The sequence below is a fragment of the Condylura cristata genome, unplaced genomic scaffold (assembly GCF_000260355.1).
Source record: "Condylura cristata isolate star-nosed mole 26May11 unplaced genomic scaffold, ConCri1.0 scaffold00002, whole genome shotgun sequence".
NCBI classification, from domain to species: Eukaryota; Metazoa; Chordata; class Mammalia; order Eulipotyphla; family Talpidae; genus Condylura; species Condylura cristata.
This window is the reverse complement of record NW_004567103.1, coordinates 62,103,564-62,130,848: the sequence shown is the minus strand read 5'-3', so window position 1 is coordinate 62,130,848 and position 27,285 is coordinate 62,103,564. Positions and strand designations below refer to the sequence as shown.

The window sequence follows — 27,285 nt, the reverse complement described above, 5'->3', positions numbered from 1 at the left end:
CTCCTGTTTGGATAGTGGCTAAAATGATACTGGAGGAGACAACTAGTTTGTCCTTCTAAACTGCCAGTTTTAAACACCTGGAGTCATCACTGTTCCCCTTTTTGTAAATAGACCACACCCGGAGTCTCTTCTGAACTACCCCCCACTTTTCAGGTTCAGAACCAACCAGCCATGGACCAGTTGGTTTTGCCCTTGTCTGTGTGCAGTTTCTTTTTCTGCTCCCTGGTGTTCCAAGTGCTTGCAGAGGGTGGGGAAAGGTATTGACATTCTCTGCCTAGCCCTAGCCTGAAGTCATTTCTCAGACAAGATGTGATGCACAAACACTGCCTTTGGAGGAAGACATACAAATTTGCCAAAGAAAGGAATGTAGTCCCTGGACCTCCTTGCTGTAGGATTATGTAAATCATTCAGCACTAGTAAAATGAAAGTTAAGAATGTAAATAATTTCCATTTGTACCACACTAATTAGTCAAAGAAAAATGGTGGTAATGATTTACTCTAACTTCTCAGGAGGCAGGGCAGGAAGGCTGGCTCTGAAGAGGTTTTTAAACACACTCTATGGTGATGCGTGTCAGTAACTAATTACTGAGTTTGTCCTATCATCCCAGAAATTATTCTAAGTGCTTGAGACATGTTGATTCACTAACCCAAGGTCATTTTATTATCTCCTTTCTACATTGAGGAGCTTTAGGAGTGGGGAGGTAATTTGCTCGGTGTTAGAACTAACTTAGTACTTGATTCTACATAAAAAAAGCAGAAATGCTGAGAAACCGCCCAGACTTGGCAAGAATATTTAAGTAGTCACTCAACCGAATAGTAGAAATTTTCCCCCTTATTTTTCTGAACATGAGGAATAACAGCATCTGTTTGGGGGGGGCAGTGGGGTATAGCCCCTATTACTGATGGAGCCCTCATGCTGGTGGAGACTGATCAGTCTTCTCCTTTGTCAGCTCAAATGTGTGAAATCTGGGGTCTCAAACTGAGCCCTCAGGGATGTTGAGCTATTTCTCCTATTTCAAAGGATCTGACAAATCATTAGGTCAGCAAAACACTGGGCCAATATGTGTATATAAGCACTTCTTTTTGTATTTGTTTAAATTATAATATATATATAATTTTTATTTAGATACTTTTCATGGCAATGTTGTGTTTGTAATTATAAAGACAGGTAACACTGACACACATTTAGAAAGATCCTTCTAAACACAGAAGAATGTGGTCATCCCCCTGAGGGATGAAAACAGTAGCTTCTATTTGCCTATAGAGTAAGAGAGATGTGTTGTTAATAGTTAACAAATCACATTATACTTGAATAATAGGAACTTGTTTTTTTCCAAGCTACTTTTTATTTTTTGACAAATGATTCTATTCTGAAGGAAGGCAGTGCTTCCTGGCCATTTTAGTTACCTTATCTACATTCTTAATCTGCTCTTATTAAAAGCTTCTGAGACTGTGTTCTTACTAATATCTCAGGGGATCTTACCAATGGAATTTGCAAAATGTCATTAGGATGGTGAATTGACTGGTACCCCCATCACTACCACCAACTGATACATTTCAAAGCCAAATGAAAAAAGCTCTTTGGATTTTCCAAGCTCCTGGTCCATTAAAGAGAATTAGTGAACTTTAATTATATGGGGTTTAATCAAACTATGGAGCCAATGGAACTGGTTTTTATTCTAAAGTTTTTTAATGTTACACATTCATGGATTAAAAATTGAAACAGTGAAATAAGGTAAATCCTGAGACATCTCCTCCTGACTTCTTTTTCTCATGATGGAGACCCAGAAGTGCAAGGTCTGTCCCTTTTCACCTGACCCTCCATTTGCATGTCATAATTTTTATTAATTTCCTACATTTTTTGAGTATTTTTTATGCATTATAATGCAGTATTTTATTGTTCCCTCTTAATACAAAGGATAACATTTATACAAGATTATATATCATATATACCTCATATCTGTAGCTTCTAGAAACCTTCATTTGCATCTAGGGAACATCCTTATTTTTTTAATGACTGCATATTACATTGTATAACTTATAATTATATATGATTATATTTATATTATGATGGATACTTGCTGCTTTTGGGTCATTTGCTATTGCAAACAGGGCCACGATGAACATCATCACAGTGTATCTTTGTGCCTGCAGCTCAGCTCGACCTGTAGAAAAAATTCCCAGAAATGAGATTTGGGGTTAAGGATTTGAAACCTTAATGCTGAATTGCTCCTTAGGGGTTATAATCCCACTGGCAATATTAGAAAATGCCTGTTTTCCATGGTCTCAAAATAGTGTGTTAGAAGACATTTGTACTTGTTAAGCTAGTCAAAAAGCTGGCGTTACATGACTTTAATATTTGCTTTTCCCCTATTTAAATTTTACTCAGGATGCTTACGACATTTCATAGACAAATAACTCTTAATTTTATTAATTTGTAGCTGTCCTTTCCAAGTGGAAATTATCCATGTTAGTTGCAAATAATTTCCTCAGGTTGTTAGTTGTTTCTTGTCTATGCTTACGGTGGTTATTGTGGAAGTTAAAGGATATATTTTGAAAGACCTTTTATAAATTTAAGGAATTCACCCATATTTTCTTCTAGAATGTAAAAATTGTTTTATGAGGAATGTTAGGTATCATGTATGAGATAAAATAGTATATAAGGCACCTCAAGTACCCTATAACCAGCTTCAATAATTTGTAATATTTTGTTAAACCTATCTATTCATTTGAGAATATTTAAAACAAAACCCAGACATCATATTAATTTCTTTCTAAGTGTATTAATATACATCAGTAAAGATATTTTAGGACATAACCTGTAGTATTATTCTACCAATAATTTCTTATGATTAATACCATTCAACAGTCACATTTTCTCATCTGGAACTTTTCTGTGAGTACAATATTCAGGATGTACTATTTTTATTTCCAGTCTCATTCATTTCTACTTACTTTCTTAAAGTCTACTCTTAACTCATTGGTTCAGGAAGCTACTTTTACCCTTTAACAACTTCCCTTATATATTTGAGTCTGATTCTATCTCTTGTCTGTCTGCTTAAATGCTACTACTGCACTATTTTAATTATTGTAGCATTAGTGTCTATCAGTACTAGTCATTCACCAAATGGAATAGTAAGTCATTTACTCTGACTCATGCTATATAAAAATAACAGAAAATTATAGTTTACAATCCAGCCTCCTCAGATCAGGGATAGGACTAATGATTTAGAAATCAAGGAAGCAGAGTTAAATATGTGAGAATGAATGTGATTCCCAAGGAAAGTGAATGAAAATATATAAAAGCCTAAAACCAGGGGTCGGTCCTTCTGTAGAGGTAGGAAGAGGCACCAGCAAAGGGAAAATGCATGCTTTGGTGAAGTTTGCGTCTCTCTTGAAAATAGACAATCCTGGATCTTTTTGGCAATGTGAGAAAGATCTTTGTGTATGTGCTCTGGGCACTCGGAGCAAGCGACAACAGCAGGGGTTGTATGAGCGTGCTGAGGTGTGCCTCATTCTGCTCTGGCCCGTTCATAGGTCTGGACCTGCCGTCACACTGAACACAGACTGCCCATGTGTGCCTCTGAAGACACAGGGTGACCATGGCTGAAAATGTGTAATCTTCAGTCTTTTCTCAAGATACTACTTCAGTCTAACAAGGGATCTTGGCTGGAAAATTGAGAGATGATTTAGTGCTGAGTTGTTGTGGGAAAGGCAACTAAATATCAGGAACAAATCAATACTCTCTCTAGACTCCTGTGTAGACTGTCCAGGTTTTCACAAAAGCCTAGGGAATGATAGAGTGGTCAAAGCCTGGGGAAAGATCTGGATTCTGGAGGGGGGAGCCTAGATTGCTACTGCATTATGACTTCATTCCCTGGCAGCCAACCTTAATAACCTCTGGCCCAGCCTATAACCTTCTCATCCCCAGTTTCCTCCTTGCAAACTGCAGTTGAGCACACTGACTCTCAGAGATGTGCGGAGGATTAATTAGTTCAGATGGGAAAGTTCTTTGAAGCTGAAAGCTGAGTCATGTGGCATAGTGAGTATCCTAATTTAAGACTGCACAGCCAGGAACTGGGGTAACCGCCTGCTGCCCAAGCCCAGACACCAAAGGGTAAATGCAAGTCTCTTGGCCTCAGTCAAGGGAATGGACTTTTGCAAACTGAATGAATGGGTGAAGCAGACTGTATACTGCCCTTTACTCAGAGGTGACTTCGGAGTACAAAGGGTAGAGTGGAACCTTGGTGGGGCGTGGGGGCAAAGAGTGGCTAATGAAGTGATAAGCCCTGGAATGCCAATGCTTGGCATGGTTATTCCCTACCATGCCAGGCCGTAGACCAGAAGTCATCCTTGCCACCCCTGATGAGAGCTCCAGATTCTGGCATCCTCTGAGTATCTAGGGTTACCTTTGCTTCCTTTTCCCAATGCCATCCTTACCAACTTTCAGAACTGGTCTTTCCTCACAGGTGCTCTCAAGTCAAGATTATCTGTGTTCATCAAAAACAAAAAACAAAAACAAGTCACTGGGAAGCAGTAGAATCCCCTTTTGGCCTCTTGATTTCTGTTGTGGCACAGTTTTAAAAAGAACAAGGTGTGCTTTATTTTAAGCACAAGGTAAAGGAGACTATTTTAGGAATTATCATAGAACACTTTCTGCCAGTAAGGAATTTTATGATCTAGAAATTGGTACAGAATATGGATGAGATCGCAGTGTACATTTCAAGTTGAACATCTTTATTTTCCCCCCCCCCCCACCTCAATCCAGGTGCCCTTGAGAGAGCAGCAGGGAGTGGAAGAGAAAGGTGGAGGAGGAAAGATTAAGAATGGTGAGCATGATTATTATATTTGGAAGGCGAAGAAAAGGTTCCTTTGGGCTAATGAGGATAGTCAGAACACTGTCCTAGCAGGAAGGGTTGGCTATACAAGAGGAATAACCAGAGGACAGTTCAGGGGGAGATTCTCAATTAATATGAAGATCCCATTGTTAGGTGAAAATATCATGCTTCTTAAAAGACAAGATCAGATGAATGAAATGATAGGATAAAACATTTTCAGTGAACTTGTTTAAATAAACTCAGATCTCGGCAGATATTTATAGACACTGTCATACAATGTTATAGCTTTGAGTATGCTAAAGCTTCAATGCTACATTCATAGCAATGTTAGTTTTTTTCCTCAACTTTGAAACTGACATTCATGCTTGCCTCTACTTAATGAATGGGATTTTTCAATGATGATAGAGGCAAAACGCCCGAATGTTTGTAGGCTTGTGATACCTTCATGTGAGTATAAAATATTTTTCAGTTAAGTAACACTTAACTTCTGGGGAAATATTTTCACTTTTCTTTCTAAAGCCTTTATTCTTACCTTGACTGGTTTATGGCATACATCCAATTGTTGGCTTCTAAGAAACCAAAAGTAGCAATTCTATTACCTTTTTCACTACAGCTGTTCCTATAATAACCCCTGCTGTAACAAACCGCACCCTTGGGTCCTGAGTGGCACTTTTCCCGGTGTCTTAAGCCTGAACCCAGTGGGCTATTCATACTGGTGTTCACTAGTCCTCGTGAATGTTTACAGTGCTGGGGGTTGGTTAGGGGAACCAGCAAGCAATAGTGCCAAGCTCCAGGGATAGCAACAGGGCAGAGCCATTTCTGTCCCCTATGCTTAAGGAAAAGAGGCAGCGGTGGGTTCAGCCACCTGATAGGAGCTCAAAGATTTCATGACAGCCCAGCAGGGCTAAGTCAGGGACCACTGGCTTCCAAATCTGCCAGATCCTTCCGTTAGCAGAGAAGAGTTAACAAGGCTACTGAGTTTCCCACCTGCCTAGGCCACAGAAGCATGGAGAGGCAGAGTGGAAAATCCCACAGGGTTCACTTCCCCTTCACTTGACTGGGAAGATGGTCTGGCTGGAGCAGACTGAAGCTTCATTGTAGTATATATGTGGAATGGCGTGTGAACGTTTCAGGCCATGATTGAGCAGACCTGCAGTTTCAGGAAATAGAATTCTCACTGTCTCTACGTGGTCAACCTGAAGTGTAAGTGAGAAAGGAAATTCTATTGTAGAAAAGATAAAATCTTTTCCAAATTCATTTTTCTTGGTAACACCTGAAATGGCGGCTTCTGATGACTTTGCAGCTCAAATCGAAGTAGGGACTGGAACTTTGCTGTGCCCAACCCAGTACTAAAGTAAGGAAGGGCAGTCTTACCTCCCTAAGGAAATCCCAGATTTTTTTCAGAGTAAAGATTAAACCAAGTGCTGGAGTGGACACAGATAGTTACAGTAAATGAGACTGTCAGAAGTACAAGGTAATGACAGAAGAGCAGTCACCTTTTTTCTGCTTTTTAAAGCCAACTTTATAGGAACTACGGCATATTATTTGAGTATATACAAAGAATATATCTGAAAGCAGATAAAAAAAAGCAGATAAAGAAAAATGTTCTACTGAGCCAAAATGTTATTCCACATAGATTGACCTTCAGAGTAATTTTACATCCTTCTCTCATATATACTCATGTAATCATAGTTTGAGGGCTGAAAATAGCTATATTGAATTTCAGTCTTAAGATCATGCACTACCTGGCTAGATTTAATAATGCTGGTGGTTATGTAATTCACAGAGGAACTATCAGTCTCTATCTGTAGTTTTCTAATTGATTTAACAATTAGACAGTAAAAATAGCAAGGGACTTATTCATTCTCCTTTAATTCCCACAACTCGTAAAAATAGATATTTAATATCTCTATTGTTGACAGGGAAACTGCACCTTAGAGAATAGAGGGATCTTTTGTGGTAGTAGGTAAGTGGTGGAATTTGCACCCAGACCTGGTCTCCAAAGACCATTCACCCCCGTGAATAGGCAGCATTTAACTTGACTTTACCCTTGTGAAATTGTGAACCAGTGCTTAAATGTAGTTTCTCATGTTGCAATTAAAACACCATTTAGTGCACATAATTTTTAGTTTCCTCCGGGAATATGAAATTATGTACATATATATCTTTATATATGTACATTTCCTTCTGCTCCAAGTAGTAATAGTGACAATTTATAGAGCAAGTGACATGCTGTAATTTTGTTATATATGCAAAATGCAGAAATTTTTATTGGGATTTCTTTTATAAGCTTGCCAGCTTCCAGAGATTTCTCTGAATAATCTCTTCTGGATTTTGTGACGATTCAAAAGTCAGCATGTTACTCTTTTGCCAGAACATGTGCTTTATTGTTGGATTTAAAATGCCCTCCTTTTTCAGAGTGATATTCACAAGCATGTTCTTGCTAAGTATTCAGAATAGAACATAAGGTTTGTCTAGTGGTGGCTCTACAAACAAATGGCCAGTGATTTAAAACCCTAGGAAAGAGGAAGGTGACAGGACAAGTGCGTCACAACAATTCTGGAAGCTCTCCCATTTGCAAGGTAACTGCAGGGGGACCCAGGGGGACTGATGTTGATTGGTAATAGTCCCTTAGTAGAGCTTGAGGAACACTTCTATGATGTGACTTGGTTAGAATATAAACAATTCAGTCATTAATATATATATGTATGTGTATATATGATATACACATGTGTGGGGATATCATATACACACATGAACTAAGGCCTGCTTTGGCATACACCTGTTACCATATTAGAATATATACCAGAGATATGCAAATACAAACCTTATCTGTATGAACAGATAAGTGGCTGTGCTCTACACACTGACCCCCAAAATTAAGTTTTACGTGTAGGGTAGTACATCCTTGGGATGAAATACTTCACCACTCAACAAATGGAGGATAATGGATCCCTAGTCAGCTGTTGAGCTTTGATTGGTTATTAAAAGAAATGAATTTGGTAAAGCAAGAATATATAGAACATAAAACAATGTCTTCTCGACCCAGCTTGTGTTACCTCTTAGTTCATATTCATGTGGTTCCAATGAATCTCTCCTTATGCAACAAGCATCTGACACTCCCCGCTGAAATTTTGTCCAGTTTTGTCAAGATACCCCTTATGGAAAAGCAAAAAATTGCACTTGCCTACCGAACAGCAGAAATATCTCCATAGAATTACCATTGAATGTCATTGCCTTGGGTTTTGTAAAGAAATTAGTCGAATGAAGGAATCAGCTGGAGCTCTTTGAAACAAATATCTGTCATGATCCATGTTTGGTGCTCTGGGTGATAATACAAAGGGGTAGTTTCCTTTCGTCAGATGAGATTGTCTCCCATAGCTGCTGGCAAGCACAGGTGATGCACAGCAGAGGAACCCTCTTCACCTAAGACTTCAAGAGCTCCTCTCAGTTACTCCATTTAAAAGTCTTAATGCAAAATTGACACTAAGCCCCCTAAAAAAAATTCAAGGGTGCAAAGTTGGTAAAAACTGTCTCATCTCTGAAGAATATTCTCAAATTTAATACAAGTATTTGAATTAAACATGACAAGTCCATCTTATTGTTGTTATTATCATTATTAGAGGAGCCCAATTCCCATTTGTAAACATGTAAACTCTACAGTTTTGTTCAGGGGAGTTCTTACCTAAATCTTATTCTTAGAGTCATGAAAACCTAAAAAATGTAAAAATGAAATCATTGACAAAAAGGAAGTTGAACAGCCATTACTTTGGAATGTTTTCTTTTTCTTTTCCTTAGAGACTGGATTCACATTTAAGAAATTGTCTTTACAAACCTAGAAAGTTTACAATTGACATGAAGGCATCCATGAGGCAGGGGAAAGAGCACAAGGCAATATGCTAAATGGCTGAGTGCGTGTGGTGGCACTGCAGTTGACCACATGTGAGGGGATAAATCACATTTGTCAACAAAACTGTTTTTAAAAGATGTCTTTAAAATTAGACTATTTCATCACCCAAATTACACCTACTGAACCTGTATTCAGGATTCAGATTTAAAATTTATTTTCATAATGAAGTTATTGTAACATTTGCACTGCCTTATATCTTTTACCATGTTGCATGTAGAAAACTTTTCTTTAGCTGTAAAATGCATGGCTTTATCCTTGGATATGAGCTACTAATTCCTATGCACCTTTGATCCTGTGCTTGATGAGATTTTCTGCACTTATTCTTTAAACTGTAGCATACAGGAATCAGGAATGCAGTAGTAAATTTATGACTTTATGGTGTAGGGAATTCATTACTATTCTTCCATAAATATCAGAATATTAGAAGCGAAAGGAAACTTGGCTGTTATTCATTCCAGCTTCCCCTCCTTGGGTTGCAATAGAGAGAGAATTTTTAAATCCTCTTAAGAAATTAGCACATAGAATTGGTCTGTCCATTATGTTCAGCTCACAGGGAATCCAAGAATTCTGTCTCTGATCTGTTCTAATGATGTCTTAAGAAGCAGGGCAGATGGCACCTGATTTTTCTTGAATGCCATCTAAGTGAAAGGTACTTTCATCTACATAATTATACATTTGTCAATCTAAAACAACTTGCCTACTTGATTCAATGTCTCAGTTATTTTATTGGCAAATGAGAAAAAATTTTTAAATGTATTGTACTTTTTAGTGTAGATTTATAACACTGTGTGAGATTTATGGGTATAGGTCCACTTCTCTCCCCTCCCCCAATGCTATAGTCCTAGTTCTAAGATTTTAGTTTGAGACAATACATAACTTTGACTACCTGGTAAGTAAATATAAACCAGAATTTAGACCTTGAATCTAAAACTAGTTGTATCAGCACTGGGCACACCTCACCTATGCTCACATTGGCTTTTCTGAGTCTCATTCACACTGTGCTTAGCCCAATACCTGCTATAAAGACATAACTTAGTCATGCTGTTTTCAAGAGTTGAACAAACTAATGAGATGAATTCACTATGCTATTTTTCCTTACTGAATGTTGTTATCCAGGAGTAAAAATCATGATATCCCATGGAGATTTTGAATTTCCAGATGAAGATAACTTCTTTCTTATCCTTTGCTTCAGGTATATAGAAATGCTGGGTCAAATACTTTTAAAAGATAGGACTAAGAAAATCCATATTTAAAGTTGGGAGTGGGAAAGAACTCTTCATATGCCAGAAATGCAGACCCTAACAGAGAGGGTGGGCATAGAAACATCACTGCTTGGTGTTTCAAGGACCAGGCAAGGTTAACACCTGAAGCAAGGAAGGGAGGCAGAGTCTTGGCATAAGTCCCACCAACACTTCTCCTGAACTTAATGGGGACCAGCATATCTACATTGGTCAGCCTGACTCTAAGAGCCAGAAGTGAGTAGCACCACCCTCTTGTGGAGGATAAATTTGTCGTTTATGCCATTCTTAGTAAAATTTCAGCACTTATTTTGGTTTTCCACTCAGTCGTCTTTTTTTTTTTTTTGGTAACACAAAGCCAGGTCTATTAAAATTCATCATTAAAGTGACTTACTGTGGGATAAGTGATGCTTTCAGGAAGGTGTGAATGTGAGTGTTGAGAGGCGTTCTGGACTTAGTTGAGTGGCTTTCCTTAAATTAGCTATTTCATGTTTTATTGGCAGTTGTTGGCCTTGAATTTGCTGATTCATTTTTAGCAATTGTGTAAGAAGTGCCATTATTTGTCACTTCGAGCTTTTTTTTCCCCAAACCTCCTGTTGAGTCTATCATTTATCTTTGGACATCCTGCCAACTCCTTACTGCAGGCAAACTTTGCCTTACTTGCTAAGAAAGGTGCTCTCTGTAGGACAGAGCTAATGATTCTTTTTCAAAAAGTATTTTTTAAGAGCATCTACCATGCCTTAAACATGGTATATATAACAGCTGGGAATAGAAAAGAAAACATCATAAAGTATTTTGCCTGTTTCAAAAGAGTTAGTTGCGATGTCAAGGATGTGCCATTTCTGAAGGACCCCCTCAAATTTTCATGTTTTTCGCAGGAGTTTAAAACCTCAAATATTAGATGTCTGTGAAGGCTAGCATCTGAAGAATTCAAGCTTCTGCACCCAGTGATCTTTTGCTGTGGGCAGCAGTGGTCCAGAGGCTCAGGTGAGTTTTCCTAAGTTTACAAATCTAGTTACGCATCATTCCCTGGAATGTCTGAGAGTTTGCTCATCCTGTTGAATCCCATGGATGTTATTTCTGGAAATCCCACCCTTTGGCAGAGAAGCACACTGCTTTCTGGGACAATGATTAATATACTTTCCTGAGAGAGGACTCAAAACATAGACGAAGACAAACACCATAGTTGAAGGGTTTACTTCCTGCAAAAGGTAGGTGAAGAGATTGAGCTTGGGAGGCTTGTGGATTAGATACATAATGCTTATGTGGAGTTTTCATAGTCATATGAGAACATCCAAGTCTCAAGAGGCTCTGAAAACAACATCCAGCCACTCTTAACCATGATGTGGGACTCAGGGGATATTCTACCCCAGGGAAAAATAGGTAAAGACAAACACTTTCGCAAACAGCCCTAAGTCTGTCTCTCAGGTCACCCATACCCCACCTATAAGGGCCTCAAAGAAGCCAGAATGCTTTTGTGTAATGCAAACTTTTTTTTCCCCTTTGGAGAAAATATAAGCTCCACTGTAAACTTGTTCTGCAACAAAGACAGCAGTAAGAGCCTACTCAGCAATGTCTCAGCAGATAATTTTTAGTTCAGAGGCTCTATGAAATGATTCTAAATATAAAACGACTTTCAGAAGCTATAGTCAGTCATTTGCTTTTTCATTATCCTAATGTGTTTTGGTTGTGAAAAATAAAACAGTCATGTTAACACAAACCTATATCCTGAAAATAGATAGAGATAAATATAGGTTCTTGGAGGAAAAGCAGTACATAGTAATAGATTATAAATCATGCTGTGGAAAATGAGACATTTTTATTTTGTGCTTTCCTCATTTGACAGGTAAAACCTCTGCAGTTTTGGAGAATTTTGATAGAATAAGGCTAACCTAAATGGCATAAAGTAGAAATGAAAATATAGCTAGTCCAAATGGAAGCAGTATTCTGTTGGTTGACTTTCACCAGTTTTCAAATGAGAAGGTTACAACAAGCTCGGGACTGCCCTGAGGGCCTACCCTTTAGGCAATGTGCTGGGATCTTTGCACACATTGTCTTGTAGCCTCACTGTGCTCAGTTTCCAATGGCAGTGGTTCTGGATTCCCTATGGGGCTTTATGGGGAGTGCAGAAGCCAAGTGCCCGCCTTCATTTTCATGTATTTACTCAGAGCAATCTTTGTGGTGCTTACAGAACTCTTTGTCTACGCTCACTATTGCTTTTATATGCTAGGAGCTTGAAATAAGGTTTGGGATTCAGGCCAATTACACTACGGACAGCATTCTGGTCATTTTTTCAAAATTAGGTCACCTAAATTGAAATGATTTTGATTTTGCTAGAGTCAGAGTCCCTCATCTGCAAGCTCCAGCCATATTGGTTGCTTTCTGAGCTGTCAAGTCATTCTTTTCTCCAGATATAGGAACTTGGTTTCTTCTCATTGTATTAGTTCACCTGCTCAGACATAGCAGGTCGACTATGTCTCTCAGACAACTCCTTGTCAACATGCTGTTTCCTTATCAACTCTCCTTTATAGAATTTCTGGCTACCTTAAAATTGTTTATTCCATATTTATTGCCTGTCTTCTCCCTCTGAAATATCAACTGCATGAGAATGAAGATGTTGGTGATCCAGTTATAAAATGTATTAAGAATGGCATGTTCAATGAATGGGCTTTTTGTCTGATACAAAATATGAGGAAAACCCACGGGTCTTGATAAACTGGGATTTGTTAATAATTCTCAGGGCTAAGTAGGAATTAGCAAAATGGCAGACATATAGCTAATTAGATAGGAGTAATATATGTAAACTGAAGAAATAGCTTAGGTGCTACATATTATGCAATGATTACCATGACAAACCTAGCTACCCTCCAGTTACTCTATTTTATAGATGTGGAAGGAATTATGTACATCACAGTCTGCACAGTATGTTTAGAAGCGGGTATTTGAACTGGAACTTTTTGTAGCAGAACAGAAGGATTTAGCCGTGTGCCCACCACTCTGCTGAGTATCCTGTGCTTGGTGTCACTTTCCCCATTCAGCATAGGGGTAACGGAGACCTAAAAAGCTCAACCAGTGTGTCTAGTCTCACAGTTACTTAGTGATAAAAAGGGGACTTGAACGTAGATAGTTGGAATCTATAATCTTTAGACATCTCCTTAGTATAAGAATGCCTGTGTTTTGCTATTGGAACACAGCCATTTTTGAGGTTTGTTAAAGAGGGATAGCAATGGACATAGCCTTTCCCTACATCAATGAAAACCCACCACTCAAAGGGTCTGCACCAGTTGAGGGTTTACTGTGTAGACCCTTTGAGTGGTGAGTCTTCATTGTATAGATAAGGGCTATCCATTGCTGGGCTAATGAATAGTTCAACTCAGAAAACTTCATAGAAACAGATTTTCTAAACATTTGCCTGGAAGGAATATCCATTGGCTAAGGTCCATTCTTCAGAAAGCACCTGAGAATATAATTTAGCTATCTGATAAATGAAAGGTTGATTGGGGTATGTAAAATTAACTGACAGAATTATATACCTATTTACGTATCATTAGGTCTGATTCTATACTGAGCTGCAATGCAGAGTGTAAAATATAGCGCTGCTGTTTTGTGAAATCACCGGCTTCCCTTTTCCACAGAGCACTGTCTTGGGGCCTCAGCTCTATAGCCATAGGAAATGGCAGTAGCTGCAGTGACCTTAATAACTACACATGTTAAGCCAATATAGTCACAACCTAAGAGGTAAGGAAGCCTATGAGTCATTATCCTGGCTTTCCACACAGTATCCATGTGAAGAAGGACCATGCTTGCCAGTCCAGAGATTCAAACTGTTTGAAAAACTCCCTGAACTTATCAAGACCAGTTGTAGCAGCAAGAAGGAAATGAGTGCCACCACCATTGCATTCTAAGATTCCAACATTTCACAGAACCTGTATTACAAATACACACACAACCCTGTGTGATCCTACCTGTTTGATGCTCACAATTACCCAGATGTGTGGGCAGGGACGGTGTTATTACGCCACTTTACAGAGGAGGAAATTGAGGTTAATAGGGTTTAAAGAGCTGGCCCAAGGTCACGCAGCTAATAAGTAGCAGAGCCAGCTACTTTTGAACCAAAAGCCTTGGGACTCCAAGTTGTGTAGATTTTCTGCTGCTCCCCGCTCCCTTCCTTGTCAAAGAGAACCTGGCAGTGGTGATATTATAGATTCTGAGCATCTTCCTGAAGACTGCCTTCCTATATGTGGGGCTTACGATGTAGCCTGTCTCGGTGCCAGGTACACATGAGCTTAGCATTTGGGGTCAGCCCTGCCACTTTAAGGCTGTGGAAACCATGGGTTGTATTCTTGAGCCAGGGCTAACATTGCAAGGTTTTCAGCTTCTCGAATGACTTTTAACTCCGTGTCCTCTACAGCTTTTTGGCAGCTTCTCCTTGCGAGAGTATCACGGAGAGAGGTGGGGATGGCATTTCACAATGACACTACTCTCTTAGTGTGTGCTCTGAAATACAGCAGACATTTCATTTCTCCCAACTCGTCCTTTTACCCACTGTCCCAGCTTTGTTTTTTCTAGGTTTTGAAAGAGTCGCAAAATTTATCAAACCCTAGTGTTTACTTAGGGAATGGAATTGACAGATAAGTGGTTCAGTGACTTCAGCTGAACATGCCTAGAATCACGGTTAAGAGATCAAGTGATTCAGCACGAAGTAAAGCCTTAGGCAGTGGTGGAATGGGGTGTAGCCAGGCCAGAAATGACTGCTTGTTTTTCCAGAGCCCAGAAGAACATCAGGTGTCCTGCTAAAAGCCCAACTGACTGGTGCAGAGGGCTGACTGGTAGAAGGCAGTAATTGCCTTACTTTATCTGATTGGGAAGAATGCAGTTTGCTCATAGGTCCTGGCCTTACAAACAAATAGATGGGTGAATGTATTCGAATAACTACACTTCCCAAGAGAAGCAACTCCTACTCCAATTGATAGAGACAATGCAAATGAACAGTACTCTCTTTTTATTGTAGATACATGAGTTTTGGACTTTCCATCCCAGGGTCAGGATGCTGCCCCTGTGCCAGGCCCTAGCGGTAGCAGTTCTTCAAATCTTTATCTTCTCAGAAAACTGGACATTTGCCAAGAACATCAACTTCTATAATGTGAGGCCTCCTCTCGACCGTAAGTACTGTTTACTACTCTAGTCCATGACAGTGGGGTCAGAGGGAACATTCATTTATATCTAGACTAAGGTGGTTGAACTTTCTGGTAAATTCTCGGTTTAACAATTTGTTGAGCACTGTCCCTCGGTGATTTAGCAGAGGAAAATCAGTGTTTACCTCACTGGAGAAGGATATTATTGAGTAGGAAGTTTCTGCACCAATGAGATACTCTTTCAAATGGTCACTAGTAATTTGGAAATGGATTAGTATGTTCAAAATTGGAGGGAAGTATTTTTTGGATGTCATTAATACTTGGCACAGTTACTGTTAGCAAAGGCTGACTAAAGCTCAGCTTTCCTCTAATAATTTAAAAACAAGTGTGCCTATGATCTATAGGATATTACATACATATAAAATCTTTTCTTCGAACAAGTAAAACTTTCTTTCTAACACTTTATCTAAAGTGTTAGAGGTGAAAATTGTTGGCTATAAGTAAATGTGAATGCCTGTGTTTCCCACACCTGGAAAAGTAGCAGAACATGATAAAAGCCCTCATAGCTCTCTAGCCCAGGCCCTTCTCCAGAAGCTCAGTATTCAGGAGAGAGAATTTTCTCGCCTCTCCTCTTTTTAGAACAGCTTTCTGGATACTGTTGGTGCTAGCTGGAAGGTACTGTTTCCACTCTCCCTCAAGGAGGTGTGTGCCATGTGTGAGCACGAGCACCACACATCCGAGCGACACCCACACAGGCCGAAATTGGTTATGATTATACACTGATAGCTGAATGGCATGGACATAACTTTTATAAAACGCAAATTGTTGACAAATTTGAACTTTTTTAAGCCTGATATATTTTTATGAGAGAAGAAAATTTCAGAGATGGGAAATGTGTAGAAGAAAATAAAAAATCTTTGTAATTAGCTCTTCTACTTATCCCAAGTACATGTATTTAAGGATGTGATATGCTATCCCACAAATTTAGATTTTCAACAAGGTTTTTTCTTCCTTTACTGTATATTTTGAATGTTTTCCATGTCTTCGAAAGTATTATAATGCCTTATAGCTTATTTAGCCAATTCTCCACACTTTATATTAGCCACACACACACAAGTTTAAACTGTTATCTAATTGGAAGTCTTTTAAAATGCCATTTTCCCCTCAAGTTGGCTAGTGACCTTAAAATAGCTTTTTGGAGTTAGAATTACTGACTCAAATAGGGTGTGCCATTTATATTTAACTTTTTCACCACCAACATTGGGTATATATTTTTAAATTGTACTGATTTAATAGTTGAAGATGTATATTAAGTTTTACTTAAATTCATGTTCTTTGAACATATTTAGCCTTTAATATTTGGCTCTTCTTTCATCTGTATACATGCATCTTCTCCATATCTGTAATATCCACTCCTGTGTAATTATTTGCCCTAACTATAGAATTGATTTAGGTTCACTTTGATCTTTGTTTACTCTGTTACAAAATGGGAGAACTGAATTTTCTACAAAAGGATTTATGTAGCCTGATCTGTAGAGAAATGTTAAACTCATTACTCTGACTTCTTGCCATTTAAAATAACAAGGTAAATGACTAGTAAAAAGGAATACAAAAAGAACATACTAGTTGTTCCAGACTCAACAGTTCATAATTCCTCCTCTCCATAACACTGGCCTGAGCATTTAGGCCCAAGAATTACTCTTTTTATATTAGGTGTTAGATTCCTAGTTGAAGTCTAATGTTGCAATAATTGACATATCAAATGAGATTGCTTGCTAGAGGTTAAGTATAGCTGTTAATGGAGGTACATGTGGGGACCAGCATGATTGATGTGCCAGGGACTCTACAAGGTTTTTTTTGTAACCTCCTTTGATTTTTACAATATAAATACCTCTGCAAATTATGGGCTGCTTCACTAATACTACTATTGTAAGTATTATTGTTTCTTAGAAGTTAACAATTACATAGAAAGGGCAAAATCCAACCTCAGGTAATTTGACTCTAGTTATTTCCAGGGACAACACTACATCAGATTGTTGAACCAATACTGCCACAGCTTTGCCTAATATATGCCTGATAATAGAACAGTAACAAACATTGAGTATTTCAAAGTGGCCTAAGGAATCACATTCATTATTCTGCAATGGAGATTCATAGATGAAACATTCATTATTCTGCAATGGAGATTCATAGATGAAATAAAGTAAAGGGAAAGAAAGTGCCTCAACATCTGGAAGTATGTCCAGATTCCTAGCAAAAGAAATCATAAGGATGGTGACTTGTAAATTTTGTTTGTTCTAATAATAAAGGTAGCTATCATATGTGCCATCTTTAATGTTTGAAATGTCTTTTAATCTTACTGTTTCATTTTGCATTTTTCTTTAAAGCCACACCATTTCCAAATAGCTTCAAATGTTTTACCTGTGAAAACGCAGGGGATAATTATAACTGCAATCGATGGGCAGAAGACAAATGGTGTCCGCAAAGTAAGTGTGTTGACTTTGGAAGATCTATGTAATTGCACCTCATTTGGGTCTCTATTGAGCAGTTCTGAGTGGAGGGATCTTATGTAATGGAATGAACATGTTCTGAAGAAACAGATTTTTAAAAGACTACCTAGACACATCAGACTGACTTGAGTGAACTTGAAAACTGATGGTCTAGCCTCAATTTGTAGCTGCATTTAGGAAAATAATTCTTTAGTATTTACTAATGGGAACTATTAGACTACAATGTTAACTCAGTTATTTTAAGGTTTTAGAAGTGCTTGACGGTTTTTCTAGAAATCACAATGGCTAAGCCAAAGAAAAGTTTGCTGCTCTTGAGATACACTGATGCTTGGGAAAGTCATACAGTTTCAATATTTGAGTATCCTTTTGTTTAGCTTACTCTTATAGGAGCTATTATTGGGATATATTTTGGTAAATATTGATGAACAGAATGAATAGATGCTTAGGTTAGGTAGTTAGGGAAATCTTCTCTGAAGAATATGCATATGTTTGTATCATCTCGGGGTAAATTCAAGCCAGCCATGTGGTGATTTGTAAGTAGATCAATCAGGACAAGAGAAGTCTAAAAATACCTAGCCTCTTTAATGAACAGGAACATGGCCAGCTGGTGAGTGATGGGTAAAGGATCTGAAGGAAAACTGATCTACTTGTTCTGATAGTTTCGATTTCATTGTAAATGTGATGGGAAAGCAGAGAGGTGTTTTAAATGAGCTGCTAGTTGTGTTCTGTAATACTGGCTGCTGTGTGGAGAAAGGATGATTGGAAGACAGGAGGAAAAGAGGCTAACAAGTGAGGTTTTTCATTGTCTTCAGGCTGGAGAAGATGGAAACTTAAACTAGTGTGGTAGAAAGAGCGGGTGAGAAGTTGGATGATCTGGAATCAAAAGCTCCAGAGGCATGAGGACACAGGCTAGTCAGACTTAAGGATTCACTGTTTTTTAGGTAAACAGCAATGGGAAAAAAAAATCCCTTCTATAGTTAGAGTTTACCTGTTTTGGAGACTTCTAACAGAAGTCTATCTAGTATAATATCTAACAATAGTGAAATAGTCTTACCAGGCCTTCCCTATTCTTCCAAAATCATGTGATGAGTAGCATCACCCTGATACTAAAAGCCAGACAAGGACACCGCACAAAAGGGAAAACTACACACCAGTATCCCTGATGAATGCAAATACAAAAACTCTCCCCCAAATATTACCAAGCCAATTCAGCAATGTATGAAAAAAAAATCATACATCAAGGTCAAGTGGGAGCGAATGTTGGCTCAACATTTGCAAAAGAATCAATTTAATTCAACACACCATCAAAGGATGGACACAAATCATGATTATCTCAACAGAAAAACAACACTGACGAAACTGGTATTCACTGAGATCAAGTTTCAATACAGGAAAGCCAGTAGCCAATATTCCATACAATGGTGAAAAGTTGAGCACTTCTCTAAGATCAGGAATAGGATAAAGCTGCCACTCACTGCTTTTACTCAGCACCCTACTGGCAGTTCTAGCTACAGTAGAAGGTAAGAAAATGAGAACATCAAAACTGGAAAAGATGTAGAACAGTCAGTACTGCAGGCAACAGAATTCCGTATATAGAAAAATCTAACCCTTTCCCCCAAAATAAATTGCTAAATCTAATTCAGGAAAGTTACAGGACATAAAATCAGTATATAAAAATTGTTGTTGGTATATAAAAACACAAAACCAACTATTTTTTTTATTGGATTTTTTTTTTCAAATTGTATGAATTCTTTGTAGATCTGGAAAATTAGCCCCTTGTCAGATCTGATATACAAAACTTCTTTTCTGCATTTTTTTTTATTAAAGATTTATTATTTACTTGTACAGAACTGGGGGTTAGAGGTGCAGGGGTGGTGAGAGGCTTCACCAGAGACAGAGTGGGGAGCAGAACAGGCAGATCACCGAAGTACACTGCTAAGGGGAGCAGCGGGCGGGTCAGGAGAGGTCTGCCGCGCCATGTGGTCACCTCCGGGGCAGGCGGGGATCAAACTCATGAAGTGGCTTTAGCTTCTTAGTGCTGTGCTTTAACCCACTGCGCCCCCAGGGAGGGCCCTGCATGATGTTTTTAATAGTAATTTCTATCACTGTGTAATTCTTTTTAGTTGCGTAGTCCTCTATTTTTAGTTTTGTTTACCTTGGAGTCAAGCTCCCAAAGATATCTGAAGCCTGTGTTGGGGTGTTATACCTATGTTTTCATCTATGTATTTTATGGTGTCATGTCTTATAAGTCTCATCCATTTTCAGTTTCTTTTTGTATATAGTCTGAGATACTTCTCCCAACAACATTTGTTGATGAGACTTTCCTTTCTCTATTGTATACTCTTGGCCCCTTTGTTGTAGATTAACTGTCCCTATAGTTGAGTTTATTTCCTTAGGCTATGTTTATTTCAAGTCATACTATTTTGATGACTATAGCTTCGTAGAAGTCTGGAAGTATGGTACCATCACTCTGTGTCTGGATTGCTTTGGCTATTTGGGGTCTTTAATTCGTCCATAAAATTTCAGTAATGGTCCTCCCTGTGACACCAATGGGTAAGGACACGGCACTGCAAGCGAGCTGCAACCGCTTCAGTGCAAATTTGATCCCCTGCCCCGGAGGTGATCCACATGGCGCAGCAGACTTCTCCTGACCCACCTGCTGTTCGACCATCTGCCTGTTCTGCTCCCCACTCTGTCTCTGGTGAATCCTCTTATCGTTCCTGCACCTCTGGCTTTGCCCCAGTTCTGTATGCATAAACAATCTTTTAAAAAATTCAGTAATGTTATTATTTCCTTGAAGAATGTCACTGAAACTATGATATTGTATTGACTCTATCGCTTTGAGTGAGGTGACCATTATAATGTTAACTCTTCTAGTCCCTGAGGAAGGACTGTCTTTCCATTTCTTTGTGCCTTCAACATTTTTGAGGTTGTCTGATCCATCTTTACTTTTATCAGAAGGGGTAGGGTGTGCTTCTTTAACTATTTGCTTCAAATTCCCATGAAAATTGGGTGTAAGTGTTAGAATATTAAAATGGGGTATTGATGTCCAGTCACTTGTGCCTATTCTTTCATGGACCACACTGTTCTTTAAATTGTACCAAACTACTAACCTGTGCATAATGCTACCATATGTCACACATTAATCAAAGCCAACGAGTGAAACAGATTTTTCTACTACCAAGAAAATGTCAGATGGGGAGTGTGAAAAAAGTGGACTCAACACCTACCATGAAAGCTGAACTCTTATAAAGCAATCGACATGAAATGACACTACATTCTTGCTTGCTTGGCAGCACATAGTTGCTTACATCAGTCAAGCCTCAAAGATGCTAACCATCTGGAATTCTAACTAAGCATGTAATTTTTCTTTTCAGTTTGTCATTAGTTAGAGGAGTGATAATCAACCATTTCTTGGGACAAACAGGCCTGCTGCTGCTGTTCTTTGTCATCTCAGATTTCCTTTTCCCTTACACTTTATTTCTGTGGCCTGCTGGTATTGTTAAAAGAGGTTCTCTGTGTAACAAGATATGAAAAGAATGACATTTCTTATTTTGCTTATCCTGGCTTTTATTCTGACTTCCTAGCACTGCTTTTGCATGTGTGACATTCTACATGAACCCCTGCAGTCACCAATTTTCAATTGTTATTTGTTTCAGGCATACATTGAAATGCCATTCTTAAACTTCCAGTGGTTCCCTTTCTTTCTGAATCCAGAAGTCACCTAGGGATGCTACAGTACTGCTCAGTCTAAGACTAGCTGTACAGAGAGGGAGAGTTTGGTTCTGGTTAAGAGCACACCTCTTAGAAAACCACCTGGGTTAGTATCCAAACTTTCACCACTTTTCTACCTGTGGTCATGGGCAAGAAACTGTGCCTCAGTTTACTTATCTGGAAAATGAGGATATTAATATGACTTCATTTTAAGTCTTATGAGAATTGAAAGTATGTTACAAGTACTTGGCTGATGGTACAGACACAATGTGTTTTGTTAAAGCTCACAACCACTGTATGAAAAGGCCGGGCACTGCTTATCTTCAAGTTATGAAGAGAAAAAAAGTTCCTTAAGGCCTCTGCTTTTCCTACTGTTCTATTATGTTGTTGCTGTAATAAAGTAAGAAGCATTTCATTACCTGAAATGACTATTGAAGAGACACAGAAATAAAGCAGAATGTACTAGGATAGGGAATGAAATCGCATTCTTGAAAGAACCCCAATTAATAAAATATGAGTGGTTAAAGCTGTAGGGACAGCTCTGCTTGGAAACGAGCTGGCTCTAGGGGGTGAGTGGGTTGGTAGAGTTAATTAAAGAGGAGGAAAAAAAATATTTTGATAAGGAAAAGTCAAACACTGGATTTGGCCATGAATAAGAAGTAGATGAGTAGGAAGATAGTCTCGATGTGTAACTGGAAGCTGGTGCTTTTCATTTCACCATGTAGCCTCTTAGTATGCAAGAAACAAACGTTGACTCAGGTCCCAACAAGTGTTTGGACCCATTGGATTTTACACGTACAGTTGGGATTTAACTTTAGTCTTCTGAGCATGTGCTTCAGAGGGAGAGACACAGATATTGAGTCTTTCATTTGAAATGAGCAGACCTACGGTTTTGATAAAAAATGTGTCCAACTTTTTCTGAGCCAATTTTTAACTGGTACCAAAAGTCGGATGCCCATTTATATTCATTTTCAGAAATCACATATGCTTCAGAAGCTGATGTGTTTTTCAGAAGTATAACCTAGAAACTCGAGATTTCAGTGCCATTACACTTCTTGCTTTAGGATCATGCTGAATTTTAGTCATTTCTGAAATGATTGTTGAGAGGTCTCTTTTGCAACGTAGAAATGAAGTTGTCTTTATTTTCTCCTGCCCAGATACACAGTACTGTTTGACAGTTCATCACTTCACCAGTCATGGGAGAAGTACATCTATCACCAAAAAGTGTGCCTCCAGAAGTGAATGTCATTTTGTGGGCTGCCACCACAGCCGCGATTCTGAACATACGGTAAGGAGTGTGTGTGCAGTTACTGCTCTCTGGTTGCTGACTAGTGGTGGCTGGCTCTATATCACGAAGGGGCAGGAGGAAAAGTAATGTGTTGAATATATTTCTTCTTGAGGAAAGACTCCATTACAGTGATGCAATGGAGACCAAAGAAAAGTTGAAGATTTTCTGAGTTCAGCCAGAAATACTGGCACTAAAAAAGAATGACAATTCCCTTATTTCAGAAATAGTCTGTAGACCTGAGACTCTGGGTGAATTGTCTGAAGGCAACTCTGGAGGCTCAAAAAGCAAATCATTTATAAGAGAATGACTGACTACACAGCTCAGCTCTCTTGTTCATGGCCAGAAATCACCAAGAATACAAGAGGGATGCTTGAAAGAAGAAAACGGTGACTCCTTCTACTAAGGATTTCCTGATGAAGTGAGAGTCTGAAAGGTTAACCTCAATTTAATATTTTGAACTACAAGTGTATTTTTACATCATTTTATCTTAATTTCATAAGGTTTTAGAATTTGATTTAGCCAGTATATATAGAAAATGGTTCCAACACCAGTGGCTTCTAAGTCTAGCTGCACGTGATAACCACTTGGGAAACATCTGAAACGACCTCAGGGCAGGGTCTTGAGCATCAGGAGCTTTATTTTTTAAAGTTCCCCAAGGTGATTCTGATGTGCAGCCCAGGTGAGCCCACTGATGCAGACACTACTCTAGCCCTTGGCGGCCCTTCTCGCTGGCTAGCTGTGCCAGGCTGAGGTACGTGCTAAGGCAAGAGATTGCTTCCCCTGAAAACATCTGTGCTTAGAGGGAGCCAGCCTGTTTCATGGCTCAGCAGACACAGTGACTAAGCCCGAGCTGCTATGATGATCAGAATTGGGTGTTCGCATCGACAGTGCACAGTCGTTATTATCCCCTAACACACAGTGCTGAGGAAGAAAATCAATGACCAATCCCAATGCTTGCCAGCTTTCATCTCTGTTTCAACGTTTTCCTTTACAAACCTTTAAAAGATGTGTCCACTGCATCAGGGGGTCCTATTCAGTTTCCCTTCCTCTTCATTCCCTCACTGACGCTTGGGTTGTTGCAGATAAATCACATTTAAGATGAAAAAACTCAAGATGGTCCTCACTTACAAGTCACTGAGGGGAAGGGTGTGGGTGACTCAGTCTGGAAAATAAACTAATTCTATCTGTAGTCTGAACAGAGAGCCTTTCTTTATAAGTTTTTTGTCTCTTCCTTCTCCCTATTATTCACTCTGTCCCCTCTCTTCCTTTGGCAACAGGAGTGTAGGTCTTGCTGTGAAGGAATGATCTGCAATGTGGAGTTACCCACCAACCACACCAACGCGGTCTTCGCTGTAATGCATGCTCAGAGAACATCGAGTGGCAGTGCCCTCACGCTCCCTCTACCGTTACTTGCCTGCATCTCCGTGCTCCTGTGGCTATGACATTGTGTCTAGGTGAGGCAGAGACCAGTCCTATGAAGCACTAGCTAAAAACTGCATGAACAATGAACTTCTGAGTGAAGATGTATCTTGCACATGGTGAAGCGTGTACGTTGGACCCACAGCAAAGATCCCATTGTTTGCACAGCAGAATTGCTCTGCATAAGGCCACAAAATTGAGAAAAGAGGGCTGGGCAGGCTGAGGATTTTTTTCTGGCACCAGCTTCCTATTCAAATGGGCTGTACTTTGTCACTTCTAAGGGACGGGCCCTACAGCATGTAGTTGTTTGTCTCTGCCTTACCAGGACATTAGCTGGAAGGACTTCTGGACCTCACTGACTCATAGAGGCTGCTGGGTTAGATTCTTTCATATCTGTGCTTAACCCAGAGTGTCTGAGATCTCACTTTTACCCAGTGAGAAAGCAGTTTCCCCACGAACTGGATAATCCATGGGGAAGACAGCTGTAGGAAGAAAACCCACTTGCTAATTGTGGGGAGAAATAAAGCTTTTAACTTATATAATGTAAGATGCATGCTTGTTTCTTGCTGACATGGAGAGCTCGGAACCCATTTCTGGTGTCATAAAGGAGGTGACTGAGAATTTGTGGGTGATATATTCTGGCTTAAAGTATCAGACTTCATGCCAAGGTAACTTAAGTTTTTTCTTTGTGGGGAAGTACACTGAACTGGAAAAGACAAACATGGCGGATGTTGGTGACTAGAGGGCCCGGTATACAATGCACAACTTGAGCTCTCCCAATTCGATCTTAGGACTCCATGTGGTGTTTCCAACATAATTTAAATCACTAGAATAAAAATTCAACTAGAATCTAGTACATGGATTTTTTCTTTAGGTCCATTATATTAGGGACCTGGAATGCCATGTGTCCCAGACCTCAGACTAATTTAATTTGGCATCACAATGTCCAATGAGAATTGGTGTTGTGAAGGCAGGAAAGGAAGAGAATATGCAGACTGGTTGTTAGAAAGGAGATAAGGGGATAAGCTATGCCTATGAGGAGGAAATGGCCTGTCAGAGGTGCATTATTTAATAAATCTACATTTTAAAATAAAATTTGAGTTCTCATCCATCAGTCATTTTCTGGGGGATAAATGCATTGAAATGAACAATTTCCATTAGTAACCAGGTATGCGGAAATTTTTTCCTAAATTCAACCCTGAGTGAAGTTAGCAGTCAGAAGTTAAAGGCATTTTCCACACAATCTGTATTCTGACAGGCCATTCATTGGAAAACAAAAGGGAAGGAGGTAAGTGGGTCTCTTTTACAGTGAGGAAACTTACAAAGAGCCATGAAGAGTGTGAAATGAGCAATATTTAGTGGTAGGACTTGAAGTGAAGTGGGCAGAGAATCCAGAAAATAGATTTCACATTTGTGAAATTACTAACTCTTGCCAAATGTTTGTGACATGTAGAGTATCATCTTATACAATTTTTCTGACCTTTGAATCTTGGACATTTTATTTTTCACTTTGTTGTCTGCTTTGATTTGTGGAGGGGCCATGGTGATACTGGATATGTCTCACTGTAAATTTGCCAGAAGACAAAGGCTAGGAGCATGAAGGCGAAAGTCGTAGAGACTGGGAAGTCATAACTGAAGCCTCCTTACAGGCACAGTTCCATTGTGACACAGCCCACCAGCTTCTAGCACCCTTCCCTTCTCTCCCTTGCCTCATAATTCTGTCTCCTTGGAAGTCCTCTCCCTCACTGCTTTGGCTTCTGTTTCATCAGTCTTTGGTGTCTTTGGGGTAACCCACATGGTGGAAGAACTACGATTTTGGCTGTGAAAATGACTTTTATAAGTCAAGCCCAGGAATACTATGAGGCAAGTCAGGGAATCTGCATTTTTAACAAGCATCTGAGCATGATACTGTTGATTACAGAACTGAAGATACTGGAGGGGGAGAGGAGAGAAGTGACAGCAAAGTCAGGAGAGAGCACAATGGACAATAAAGGTGGACTATGGGTGAAATGCTGAGGGCATCATTTCAGAAATAATGTGGGGACTCAGCATAAGGCCTTAGTAACTTAAGTCAAGCACATCATAAGGTCTGGAATCATACAATACAAAGAAGAAAACATGGACAAAACACTTTACAGCATACGCTTCAGTGATGTATTTGTGGATTTGTCTCCAACAGCAGGGAAAACAAGAGAATAGAAACAACTGGAACTACATCAAGTGGAAGAGCTTCTACACAGCAAAAGAAACCATAACTGAAACAAAATGACACTAAAGGGGGGCAATATTTGCACATCACACATGACAAGGGACTGATATCAAAGATCCACAAAGAAACTCGTAAAATTCAACAGCAAAAACCAGTAACAATGGTCAGAACTAAAGTGTTTCTCCAAAGAAAATATATAGATGGCCATCAGATCAAAAAATGCTGATCACTTATTTCCAGAGAAATGAAAGCCAAAAGCACAGGAGACACAATCTCATACCTGAGAGGATGGCCCATATCAAACAACCAAAAACAAGTGCTGGTGAGGATGTGGAGAAAAACTCTTACACACTGGTGGGAATGTACACTGGTCAAAACATATGGAGGCTTCTGAATATTAAAAATAGATCTCTTAGACAATCCAGCAATCCACAAATAGGTATTTACCCAAAGAATATTGACATCTACTCTTGTGTTCATTACAGCATGAGTTCTAAAAGCCAAGTTATGTCCAAATACAAATGAGTGGATCACAAAGATGTGAGATATATATATATAGTGGAATACTATTCGGCCATCAAAAGGGATAAATTTGCCATTTGTGGCAGACAACATGAATGAAGATGAAGGGGATTATGCTAAAGGAAATAAGCAGGAGAAAGATAAATCCCAGATATTGTGAAGTATAGGAAAACCAAAGAGTCAGATAAAACCAAAAGCAATTAATTTTATAAAATGGACTATAGAACTGAAGATACTGGAGTGGGAGAAGAGGAGAGGAGTGACAGCAAAGTCAGGAGAGAGCACAATGGACTATAATGGTGAACTATGGGTGTTTTGGTCATGAGTGTGTTAACACCTGAAGGGGGAGATCCTGTACCTCTAAAACAATGTAAACCAATGTTACCTCAATTAAATTTAAATAAAAAGATACAATAAAAACTCTGGGTTGGAGGCCAAATGTTGGTACAGTAGATCCTGAGTTCACTTCCTCCCATAGACACATCAGTTTTCTGCATATGGA

General features: G+C 39.1%; 1 protein-coding gene across 4 annotated transcripts in view; it reads left to right on the top strand.

Moving 5' to 3' along the window:
* LYPD6B (LY6/PLAUR domain containing 6B) overlaps positions 1 to 27,069 on the top strand; it is a 113,353-nt gene extending 86,284 nt beyond the window's left edge. For 2 of the 4 annotated variants that reach the window (XM_012724834.1, XM_012724836.1), the window contains exons 3-7: positions 10,865 to 10,973; positions 14,998 to 15,148; positions 17,509 to 17,607; positions 22,503 to 22,633; positions 23,911 to 27,069. In XM_012724834.1, the coding sequence (XP_012580288.1) occupies positions 15,034 to 15,148; positions 17,509 to 17,607; positions 22,503 to 22,633; positions 23,911 to 24,075 (510 nt within the window). In that variant the 5' untranslated portion in view covers positions 10,865 to 10,973; positions 14,998 to 15,033 and the 3' untranslated portion in view covers positions 24,076 to 27,069. Of the gene's footprint in view, positions 1 to 4,768; positions 4,830 to 10,864; positions 10,974 to 11,101; positions 11,198 to 14,997; positions 15,149 to 17,508; positions 17,608 to 22,502; positions 22,634 to 23,910 lie in introns of those variants that run through there. The other 2 variants (XM_012724837.1, XM_004674883.2) reach the window with 2 other exon arrangements.
* The last annotated feature ends 216 nt before the right edge of the window (positions 27,070 to 27,285 follow it).